General features: G+C 36.8%; 1 protein-coding gene across 4 annotated transcripts in view; it reads left to right on the top strand.

The window, feature by feature from the left end:
* Positions 1 to 1,899: 1,899 nt before the first annotated feature.
* The window catches only part of LOC127874165 (cell death abnormality protein 1-like), a 29,129-nt gene continuing 18,532 nt past the window's right edge, over positions 1,900 to 12,496 (top strand). For 3 of the 4 annotated variants that reach the window (XR_008046676.1, XR_008046677.1, XM_052418361.1), the window contains exons 1-5: positions 1,900 to 2,091; positions 9,147 to 9,380; positions 9,920 to 9,997; positions 11,872 to 12,006; positions 12,164 to 12,373. Coding sequence is in view for 2 of the 4 variants with exons in the window: in XM_052418361.1 (XP_052274321.1) it covers positions 2,025 to 2,091; positions 9,147 to 9,380; positions 9,920 to 9,997; positions 11,872 to 12,006; positions 12,164 to 12,373 (724 nt within the window). In the remaining 2 variants the exon portion in view is untranslated. The remainder of the gene's footprint in view (positions 2,092 to 9,146; positions 9,381 to 9,919; positions 9,998 to 11,871; positions 12,007 to 12,163; positions 12,374 to 12,496) is intronic. The other variant, XM_052418362.1, reaches the window with a different exon arrangement.

The following is a 12,496-nucleotide window of genomic DNA, read 5'->3' as shown; positions in this document are numbered from 1 at the left end:
CCATATTGCCATCTATCCATGTTTCAAGTTTCATGAAAAAATATGAAGAACTTTTCAAGTTATTGCAGGATCCAGAAAAGTGTGACAGAAAACCAACATTTTCAGCAGTATTTCTAGTCTATTAGTTGCCATAGCAACCAGAATTGTTGACGTAAGAACAAAATGAAATGACGTTCATAATGTCCATATTGCCATCTATCTATGTTTCAAGTTTCATGAAAAAATATTAAGAACTTTTAAAGTTATCGCAGGATCCAGAAAAGTGTGACTGACTGACAGACAGAGCGCAAACCATAAGTCCTCTCCGGTGAAACCGGTAGGGGACAAAAAGTGAGGAATTTCGAAGAAATCCGTATGCAACAACCCGAAAAAATGGAAACGCGGCCTCTGCTTGTTAGCAACCGATCATAACACAAGTGTTTACATTCCTTTAAGTGTGAATATGCATTTTTTAAATTCAAACGAAGCCGCTTAAAACCATTAAATTCATAATCTGAAAATCGTCTGTAAAAACAAATAAGCCATATAACTCATTTCCGGCTTCACTTGTAAAAATCTCACTGTATAAAATGTCATCAGGATACTGAAGATCAGATCTTCATTCCGGACAAAGAACATTAAAGGGGCATTTTCGCGTTTTGGTAAATTGACAAAATTAAAAAAAGTTGTATCAGAATTGAAAATTTTCGTTTTATTAATGATATTTGTGAGGAAACAGTAATACTGAACATTTACCATACTCTAAAATATCCAATATACGCATCTTTTGACGATTTACAAACCTGAAAATTATAAAGCGTTGCAACGCGAAACGATTGAATAATTTGGAAAGTTCTGTTGCTGTCGTTATGTGTTGTTACACTACGAGGCTTGCTGATATAACGTATAAAATACATCATTAATTGCATGGGGAAGAATGGCAGAGTGGTCTATGCATTCGACTTTTACTCCAAAGGTCAGTGGTTCGAGTCCAGATGAGGATTACTTTTTTATTTCTTTAATTTTATTCTTGTTTATTTACCGGAGCTTTTTTGATCGAATGTTTACAGTTATCAATATAAATCATAATCTGTTATAAGATCCCATTAAGCTACTCAACTCGGATAGACTCAAAGTCTCAATAAGTGTCCTCATGTTTATGCGTAATATCTAAAGTACACAGCGACTTTAGCGGACGCCCACAGTTGTTCGCAAACAATATCCCTAACTGTCCCGGAGCGTCATACAGGTTGAGGAAGTGAACACATGAGATGTTCATTCAATTAAGTATTGTATATCGTATTGACATAAATAACAGAATAGCTTAACGAATCAGGCCGAATGCTTAATATAAGTATGTTTTCACATAACAACACGGTTCTTTCATTAAACCGGTTGCATATATGCACTATATACAATACAAATGGGCCGTGCTCTGTGAATATGGGGTTTAATAGAGGTGCGTAAGCTGTCATTCCAAATTAGCCTGTGCAGTCCACACAGGCTAATCAGGGACGACACTTTCCCCTAAACTAAATTTTTGCTAAGAATAGACTCTCTGTAAACGAAAGATATCATAAAAGGAGAAAATGTCGTCGCTGATTAGCATGTGCGGACTGCACAGGCTTATCTGGACGGCACTTTACGCACATGCATTGTTGGTAAAATCCAAATACGTGTCCCTATGTGTCCATTTTCAATGACAGAGTTTGACTTAAGCACACAATACTTTGCATCGATTGATCTATTGGAAATACGCGTATGTTAGTGGACTATGAACGCGGTACCAACTTGCTATCCATTGAGGGTGTTGATGATTTCATTTCATACAGTCATCCTTATGAAGACTATATATCCACTTCGATTGCATGTCAACGATGTACCAGATATGGCTACTTAAATTATTTCCGTTTTCAAGTTGGTTTTTTTCCCGCTGCGTTGACTGTGTGCGAACATAAATCAGCGTCAATGTTTTATATAAACAGGGCATTTAAAGATGGCTTATAATTCATAAAGAATTATGTTAAAAAGTAAAAAATAATGACATGGAAATGACACACGTAATGAGTGTTTGCTTCGTCACCGCTGTATTAGGAATAACTGTTGCCAATGGTAAATGTTTTATAACTTAATTATTATGACAGATTTGGTAATTTAAACGTGTTTGTCTTCATTGAAATATTGTTTTTGTAAATGACGACGTTTTAAATTACTATAATGCTACATAAAACAGAATACGCTTGTATACGATAACATTGAGTTCATTATAGTCACCGCGAAACCAGTACCGATTCTTGCATGCGAATAACGTTCTTTTCACGTCATTTTTAATTTAAAGATGCTTTTCAGTTTATCTATCGAAACTCCATTCAAATGTAAATGATCAAATGAAAAACAAAACGCGCGCTGAACGTTATTATTTATTATTTCCCCGCCCGATAGTTTTCGTCAGTAGTAGTATTAGTAGTATTAGTAGATGTAGTAGTAGTAGTAGTAGTAGTAGTAGTAGTAGTAGTAGTAGTAGTAGTAGTAGTAGTAGTAGTAGTAGTAGTAGTAGTAGTACTAGTAGTAGTAGTAGATTTTTTGTACTGTAAATATTAATATATTGGCCGATTATTTTAAACAAAATAGAAAAAGATACTAGTATAACCATTATCTATAATTTTATGTTATAACCCCCAACTAACCATTATTTATGATGTTGTGTTATAACCCCAAAATAACCATTATCTATGATTTTGTGTTGTAACCCCCAAATATTTCATAGTTCATTTTATTTACATTGGTGTCCTTTTTTTTTACTGGCATCCGTGTGCAGTTTTCATTAATGGAACATAACTGAGTTGGTTTAAAAAATCTGCTTCATCTTGTAAGCGTAATTTCATATTTTTCTCAACTTCAAGGGGAGATGATTCTGAACTTATTCTTACGTTGCTCATTGACGATTGGGGTTGAATACTCATTGATATGAAAACACTATAAAAGTTTGAAAAAAAATGAATGAAAACTGTAAATTGCATAAAGAAGCTGCATTTCACAATACTTTGAAATTCAGTAAAAGATCATAATAGATTTATTGTTTTGATATTCATCATTTTCAATAGGGTTCGAGTAATAAAAACACTAAATAAGTTTGGAAAGATTCAGACGAAAGTTGTGAAATCTTTTAAACAAGTGGAAATTGTTTATTTTGTCAAATTTAATAGAAAAAAATTCTGGACTTATTGTCCCGATGTTTCTAATTTTAAATGAGGTAAAAATGCTCATTGATATGAAGACACTGTAAGTTTGGAAAGAATCTGATGAAAAATGTTGACATAATCACCTAACCAAGCAGTTTTTCACTTTTATTTTTAAATTCAAAGAGACAAAATTCTGGACTTATGGTCCGATATTGCTCATATAGAGTTTGGGTTGGGTCCTCATTGATAAAAAAAACCTGTGCAAGTTTGGGAACAATCGGATGAAAATTTTGGACTTCGAACAATGATTTCAAAATTTCTCAAATTGTAAGGAAGATAACTATGGACGCAATGGTCGAATAATGCTGAAGGGCCCATACCACCTGGATACGTGTCGCGCTTCGCGCTCTATATGTGGTTCTTAAAAAAAAACTCCGAGGAGTGCTTGACTCTAGGGAAACGGATTGCTGGGACACAGCTCCTCCTTGATAAGCGGCTGCTTCCTTTATCACAACTCATTGTTACAATCAATAATACGTGTCGCGCTTCGCGCTCTATATGTGGTAGGGATAGTACTTAGGGCCTATGGTAGACAACCATATAAATACATGGATAATAGATGTGTTGTTTGCATTTATTTGTTAATATAAAAACACGTGTATTTTTTTATAAGATATTTAAGTGATGTAAGAAATTTTAATTAACGTTGTCACCACGCGGCATTGATTAATTTTATTTAAAAAAAAATCCAATTGTAGTAAAATGGATTTTAAAATGTCTACATAAAATAAAGCTTTATTATATTTATTAACCTGACTTAAAAAAAAATGTCAGCCGTCGAACTGTTCCGTTCGTGCCAGAACCCGGGATTGAACCGGTGGCCTTTAGATGATTGTTGCGTAAAGAATTTCAGTCTAACGCTCTCCCAACTGAGCTATTCCGGCTGAAATCATTTATGTACTGCTATTTGGTGAAGTTGTGTATAGCGATCTTTATTATATATCTATTAATAAACTAATACAATGTACGTTTTCGTACCACTACGCCTTCCAATAAACTTGCTTGCGCGATGGGTCGTCAAAGATCGTATTACATTGATTCTCCACTAAATACGCAAATTAGAAAAAACCACAAAATAAATATATTTTGATTATGTTTTGTTTTTATACAAAACCAGACAGTTTCGTGTATTTGCCCAGTCCCTGTGATCTTTCCCCTGTGATCAGTTCTGGATCAGTTATTAATTAAAACAATTAGCTTTGCATTATTGGCAATAAATGTTGTAATAAATGTAATAGGCTCAAATGCAGTACTTGTTTACACTAATTTACACAAAAAATCACCACTATGCAAGATATTCTTAAAACAAAAATATATACATTGATCCGTAAAATAACTTCTCTCATAAGCGAAAAAAATGCATTACATACTAGTCGCCGCTCTCCAGAGCGACGCCAATTACTCAGGATGGATATGTCCTGGTGCAATTGAAGTGAACACTTGTCAGTTTCGCCGAAGAATGCCTAACGCTTCCGGTAAAAAAAGTCCGGCTATATCATTTCTATTATTTATGTGCGCCATATGATAGACACAAACGAATTCGAATATAAACTGCGCCATGACAAAAGTCATATGACATACGCGTGAGCCAAACTGATGTGCATACAACAGTATACACATGAATCAAATACTCTTAAAGGCAATTGTCCACAGCTTTTTTTCGTTTAAAAATGTAATTTATTATGTTTGCTAAAATATATATAATGTTTTGAATTGTCTTAACTTATTACAAGTTTAAGTGAGACAAACTTAATTAAACCATTTGATAAAGTGACATCTGGAAGCAACAGTTAATGCGCCACCACTACGCTACGCAGCATTAGAGGGTTTTAGTTCTAGAGGGACCTTTACATAAATTTCGGCATGTATTGAAGTTTGTCATTAAATGTTTTAAATTGATAAATATAAATGTAATTGGATGTAAAAAGCTTTTTGTAAAACAACAAGACTACAATTAAAGAAAGAAAAAAGTAACCCTCAACTGGGCTCGAACCACTAACCACACGGAGTAAAAATTTAACGCTTAGACCACTCGGCCATCCGTGCTCGTACAATGAATGACGTATTTTATACTTTATATAAGCAATCCTCGAAGTGTCACAAAGTATAACGACAACAACAGAACTCTCCAAATTATTCAATGGTTTCGCGTTGCAGCGCTTTATAATTTGCAGGTTTTTAAATCGTCAAAAGATGCATTTAATGGATATTTTGCAGCATGTTAAATGTCCAGTATTACTATATCCTCAAAAATATCATAACTACAACGAAAATTTGCAAATGTGAAACACTTTTTTAAATAAATTGTGTCAATTTACCAAAACTTGAAAAGGTCCCTTAAAACGAAACATAAACGCTATCCTAGTACGTAATGTTTTTTTATATTAATATTCGAGAAAAGAACGATTTATTATTTGTACCGATTTCGAATGATGACAATCCATTAATTTACCAATATTTTAAAGATTGTACTTAGTAAGGAGTTTCAAATCGCGTGTTAAAATCTTATATATAATTCTTTTTGTAATCTATGACATTTATTTTGAAAATAGTCATAATACCAAACTGTGAACAAGCCTCTTTAAATGATATTGACTTTCATATGCGAACCTGACGAAACGCGAAAACTCGGCATTACAAAAAACGAACACAACAAGCGGCAGAACGCTGGCAAAAAGCGCAATTGCGCTTTCCTGTGAAGTGTTTGCGCTATCGCTTGTTGGGAATGAGTGTTTTCGCTTCATTCGCGTGCATCATTTAAATGCGAAATTATAAATTTTATGACAGGATAACGTAGAATGAAAACACATAATGTTATTGTTCAACATCGGCGAATAGTGTCTCTTCTAACATCGAAATCATTACACACGTTCCTTTGCCACACCGACATCGGTGAATAGTGTCTCTTCTTACATGGACATCATTGCACACGTTCTATTGCCACACCGACATCGGTGAATAGTTTCTCTTCTTACATCGACATTATTGCACACGTTCCATTGACACACCGACATCGGTGAATAGTTTCTCTTCTAACATCGACATCATTGCACACGTTTGATTGTAACACCGACATCGGTGAATAGTTTCCGTTTTTACATCGACATCATGGTACACCTTCTCTTGCCACAACGACATCGGTGAATAGTTTCTCTTCTAACATCGCCATCATTGCATTCGTTCTCTTGTCACATCGACATCGGTGAAAAGCTTCTCTTCTTACATCGACATCTTTGCACACGTTACATTGCCACACCGACATCGGTGAATAGTTTCTCTTCTTACACCGACATCATTGCACACGTTTCATTGCCACACCGACAACGGTGAATAATTTCTCTTCTTACACCGACATCATTGCACACGTTCCATTTTCACACCGACATCGGTGAATAGTTTCTCTTCTTACACCGACATCATTGCACACATTCCCTTGCCATACCGTCATCGGTGAATAGTTTCTCTGTTTACAAATACATCATTGCACACGTTCCATTGTTACACCGACATCCGTGAATAGTTTCTCTTCTTTCATCGACGTTATTGCACACGTGCTCTTGCCACTCCGACATCGGTGAATAGTTCCTCTTCTTACACCGACATCATTGCACACGTTCTCTTGCTGCACCGACATCGGTGAATAGTTTCTCTTCTTACATCGACATCATTGCACACATTCTCTTGCCACACCGACATCGGTGAATAGTGCCTCTTCTTACATCGACATCATTGCACACGTTCCATTGTAACACCGACATCGGTGCATAGTTTCTCTTCTTATATCGACATCATTGGACACGTTCCATTGCCACACCGACATCGGTGAATAGTTTTTTCTACTTACATCGACATCAATCACACGTTCAATTGCCACACCGACATCGGTGAACAGTTTCTCTTCTAACATCGACATAATTGCACATGTTCTCTGGCCACACCGACATCGGTGAATAGTGTCTCTTTAAAAATCGACATCATTGCACACGTTCTCTTGCCACAGCGACATCGGTGAATAGTGCCTCTTCTTACATCGACATCATTGCACACGTTCTCTTGTCACATCGCCATCGGTGAATAGTTTCTCTCCTTACATCGACATCATTGCACACGTTCCATTGTCACGACGACATCGGTGAATAGTTTCTCTTCTTACATCGACATCATTGCACACGTTCTCTGGCTACACCGACATCGGTGTATAGTGTCTCTTTTTACATCGACATCATTGCACACGTTCTCTTGCCACACCGACATCGGTAAATAATGCCTCTTCTTACATCAACACCATTGCACACGTTCTCTGGCCACACCGACATCGGTGAATAATGTCTATTCATACATCGACATAATTTGCACACGTTCCCTTGCAACACCGACATCGGTTAATAGTGCCTCTTCTTACATCGACATCATTTCACACGTTTTCTTGCCACACCGACATCGGTGAATAGTGTCTCTTCTTACATCGACATCATTGCACACGTTCTCTGGCCACACCGACATCGGTGAATAGTGTCTCTTCATACATCGACATCATTGCACACGTTGTCTTGCCACACCAACATCGGTGAATAGTGCCTCTTCTTACATCGGCATCATTGCACACGTTGTCTTGCCACACCGACATCGGTGAATAGTGCCTCTTCTTACATCGACATCATCGCGCACGTTTTCTTGCCACATCGACATCGGTGAATAGTATCTCTTCTTACATCGACATCATTGCACACGTTTCCTTTTCACACCGACATCGGTGAATAGTGCCTCTATTTACATCGACATCATTGCACACGTTTTCTTGCCACATTGACATCGGTGAATAGTTTCTCTTCTTACATCGACATCATTGCACACGTGCTCTTGCCACTCCGACATCGGTGAATAGTGTCTCTTCTTACATGGACATCATTGCACACGTTCTCTTGCCACACCGACATCGGTGAATAGTTTCTCTTCATACATCGACATTATTGCACACGTTCCCTTGACACACCGACATCGGTGAATAGTTTCTCTTCTAACATCGACATCATTGCACACGTTCTCTTGCTGCACCGACATCCGTGAATAGTTTCCGTTTTTACATGGACATCATGGTACACCTTCTCTTGCCACAACGGCATCGGTGAATAGTTTCTCTTCTAACATCGCCATCATTGCATACGTGCTCTTGCAACATCGACATCGGTGAATAGCTTCTCTTCTTACATCGACATCATTGCACACGTTCCATTGTAACACCGACACCGGTGAATTGTTTTTTTTCTACTTACATTGACATCATTGCACACGTTCCCTTGACACACCGACATCGGTGAATAGTTTCTCTTCTAACATCGACATCATTGCATACGTTCTTTTGCCACACCAACATCGCTGAATAGTTTCTCTTCTTACATCGGCATCATTGCACACGTTCTCTTGCCACACCGACATCGGTGAATAGTTTTTCTTCTTACATCGACATCATTCTATAACTTCATCGAAATCGGTGAATAGTTTCTCAAGCAACACTGACATTAGTGCATACTTTGTGAGAACCGTTTTATACATTAGGATCTCGAATTGCTGTTAGATAAGTAAAGCGCTACGATCTCTCTTTAGCTGGTCGGTCCGATAAACGCTTTGGTCTCCCTTTAGGTGGTAGAGCCGTAAAACGCAATGACCTTACACTGTAGCTTGTAGATCTTTAAAACGCTACAAGCTACTGAGATAATGAAATTAGTTACTTGATTGTGTCATTCATTAATAGTTACAGAAATTATATAGGAAACAATAACTGAAGAAAACTGATGTTATGGATTTTAAATAATAATTTTGTAACAGTTATTATATTTTCTAGATAACTTCATGTCTTCAGTCTTTAAATCCTTATTTGTGAACGCAGACAAGTAGCCTATCGTTAGTGCTATTTCTGATTGTCAGCTGTCACCAGAGACACGCTCTCAGTGGTAACAACAGCTGCAACTGCAACCGTTTTCGGCAATACTACGGGTTCCCTGAATAGTACTGCGACGACTGCCACTACTTCCGGCAATTTTACGCTCGTTACATCTGCGGAGACTGCAACTATTTCTGGAAATATCACGCGCTCGGTGGCTACCACTGCGGAGACTGCAACTATTTCTACAGCAGCAACAGGGCCGTCACCCTGCTCTGGTTAGTAACCAGCTAGTATCTTTTATATTGTCTTCAATGCAAACAGGTGTTTTTTTATCATATGAACATACGAGCCTTGTTCTGAGAAAACTGGGCTAAATGCATGTGCGTAAAGTGTCATCCCAGATGAGCCTGTGCAGTCCGCACAGGCCAATCAGGGAGAACACTTTCCGCCTAAACTTGATTTTCTGTAAGGAGGGACTAAACTAAAAATACCATACAAGCGGAAAGTGTCGCCCCTGATTACCCTTTTCCGACTGCACAGGCTAATCTGGGAGGACACTTTACGCACATGAATTAAGCCCAGTTTTCTCAGAACGCGACTATTATTATCTAACATTAACATAATAAGGGGATGCAAGTAATTATTTCAATTGAAAATTAAACTGACATTGAAACATACATTTTGCATTGGAAGTATGCATGTTTTAAATACAATTAAAGATACCAATGACGGTTGGAGGCGTTGACGGGTGTGTTCCTCTCGTGTATTTTTTTCTTTATGATCTTCTTTATATGCATCGTTAAAATATTTTCAAACATTATTACAGTATTTCCATGTAGGAATGGTGGGACATGCACAAATAGTACTTGCAGATGCACCGCAAATTTCACAGGTTAGTAATAATTACAATTTGCTACAACTAATATGTCTCATTTTTACTTAAACCAGCTTATACCGCTTATGAATAAAAAAAATGTAAAATCGGTTTATCGCAGAGAAAAACGTTTAACCCATTTATGCTTAGCGTCTAGAAAAAAAGGCCTTGGCAAACAGCGTAGACCCAGATGAGACGCCACACGATGCGGCGTCTTACAGTGTCTGCGCTGTTTGCTTCAAGGAATTTCTGTAAATATAGAAATAAATATACTAGACATCCCTTATTTTGGAAATAAATTGATCCAATTTAGAAGGATGGGAGAGTACTCTAGGCATAAATGCAATTACAAATGCAAAGTTACGCAAAAACACTTGCACAAGCGAAAAAGGTACACAACATACAGACGCCGAAACAATTCGTTATCATTCACAATTAACGAGTAATAACCCCTAATATAACGAATAATAACGCAAAATAAAAGTACAACGACATTCCATGAAAACTGTTTAGTCGAAAAAGTTCGGAATAAAGGCGAATAATATAATTTAAATAAGTATATGCTTTGAAGACATGAACAAATCAGAAGAAGCAGAACAGAGTTTGAATTGTATTTCAAAATCAATTTTTTCAGTGAACTTGCACCGAATGCATATGAACGACACGTGTGTGTCTTTGGGCAAATACTTCCACGCTAAAAGGGGCCTTTTCACAGATTTTTGCATGTTTTAAAGTTTATCATTAAATGCTTTATTTTGATAAATGTAAACAAAAAGCTCCAGTAAAAGATCAAGAATACAATTTAAAAAAAAAATATAAAAAAATAACCATCAGCAGGGCTCGAACCACTCACCCCTGGCGTCCTGGAGGAAAAAATCTACCACTTTGACCACTCGGCCATTCTTCCGAATACAATACCCAATGTATTTTATACTTTATATAATAATTCCTGGTAGTTTCACAAAAAATATAACGACAACAGCAGAACTCTCCAAATCACAGGTATTGGGAACATTGCCAAGTCACTTTAACACTATCAATATGTCATAAAACAACTTTTTTCATCAAAAAAATAATAAACAATTCTGATATAATATATATAAGTTGTATGACATATTGATAGTGTTAAAGTGACTTGGCCACGCGCCCAATACCTGTGCTCCAAATTATTAATTCGTTTCGCGTTGCAACAAATTATAATTTTCGTGTTTTTAAATCGTCAAAAGATGCATATAATGACTATTTTAGAGCATGGCAAATGTTCACTATTATTGTTTCCTCACAAATATCGTAACTAAAACGTAAATTTGCGAATCTGAAACACAACTTTTTTCAATTTTGTCAATTTACCCAAACGTGAAAAGGCCCCTTTTTATGACTATTGCATGTGTCCCGTATTCTCTCGACAGCCAATGCTTTAGCAGTTTCTTTCCAAATCATATACAGTCATTTACAATTAATTTCATATATGAATTTATGTCTTTTAAGCACCCATACGTATATATATTCAAAAAAGACGTTTTAACGACTTTTTGCATGGGCTCGCTTGTTAGATTCGCGGTTTCCTTGTCATTGTACATTTTTCAAGCATTATAACGCCTTTCATTTCCCGTAAAATCGCATTAGCTCCAACGTTACTTAAGTTTATTTCGCGTTATTAAGATTTCATTCCGCATTATTACGCATTATTTTGAGGTTTTACGGAATTATTTTGCGTTTTGGCATAATTACGTGTATATTCGCGTACAAGCGATTGTGTTTGCTATAAAACAACTTACAATTATTTTTTCTACAGTTGAAGTGATTCTGTTAGGCTTTTATGCCTAGACATACATGTAACTATATACATTATTATAGCAAAGAATTTTGAAATTACAAACGATATTTTACAGGGTGGTATTGTGATATACCTATCAAATGTGCGGCTTCAGACTGCGTGGAGAACAATACTGCGAAATGCGAAATCGAAATAAACCAACAACCTGCAAGTTTTGGAGCGAACTGCACATGCAAATCCAATTACGAAGGTACGCACTCGTTAGTTATGAAGTTGCCCCATCCGCAAGTTACTGAAATACCATATGACCATTTTATTACCTTGCAATAAACTCAATTCTCTGACAATTTCAGCGAGTAAACATTTCCAACTTATTTGAATATGTAAACATGTGTTCTCATATTTAGGTGAGAAATGCCAAACTAGGAATGACTGCATCTCTCTACCGTGTAAACATGGTGGTGGCTGTTACCCTATGAAGAATAATACCAAGCCCTACAGATGCGACTGCAAGGTCGGCGACGCATCACTTGACTGCTCAATGAACGAAGCTGACGACTGCAAAAAAACTCCTCCTCTGAACGCAACGAGTTATCGGACTTGTATTGACACAATTGGTATGTGATTAAAGGTCATCATCATGACCATGATGATAACTATCATTAAAATCGTGATCATTATCGTCAGCAGCACCAACATAATCATCACCATATCGTCATCACTATCATCAAAGTCATAAT

This window comes from Dreissena polymorpha, chromosome 3 (genome assembly GCF_020536995.1).
Source record: "Dreissena polymorpha isolate Duluth1 chromosome 3, UMN_Dpol_1.0, whole genome shotgun sequence".
Classification (NCBI taxonomy): Eukaryota; Metazoa; Mollusca; class Bivalvia; order Myida; family Dreissenidae; genus Dreissena; species Dreissena polymorpha.
The sequence above is the reverse complement of the archived record's forward strand: the minus strand, read 5'-3'. Positions and strand labels throughout refer to the sequence as shown.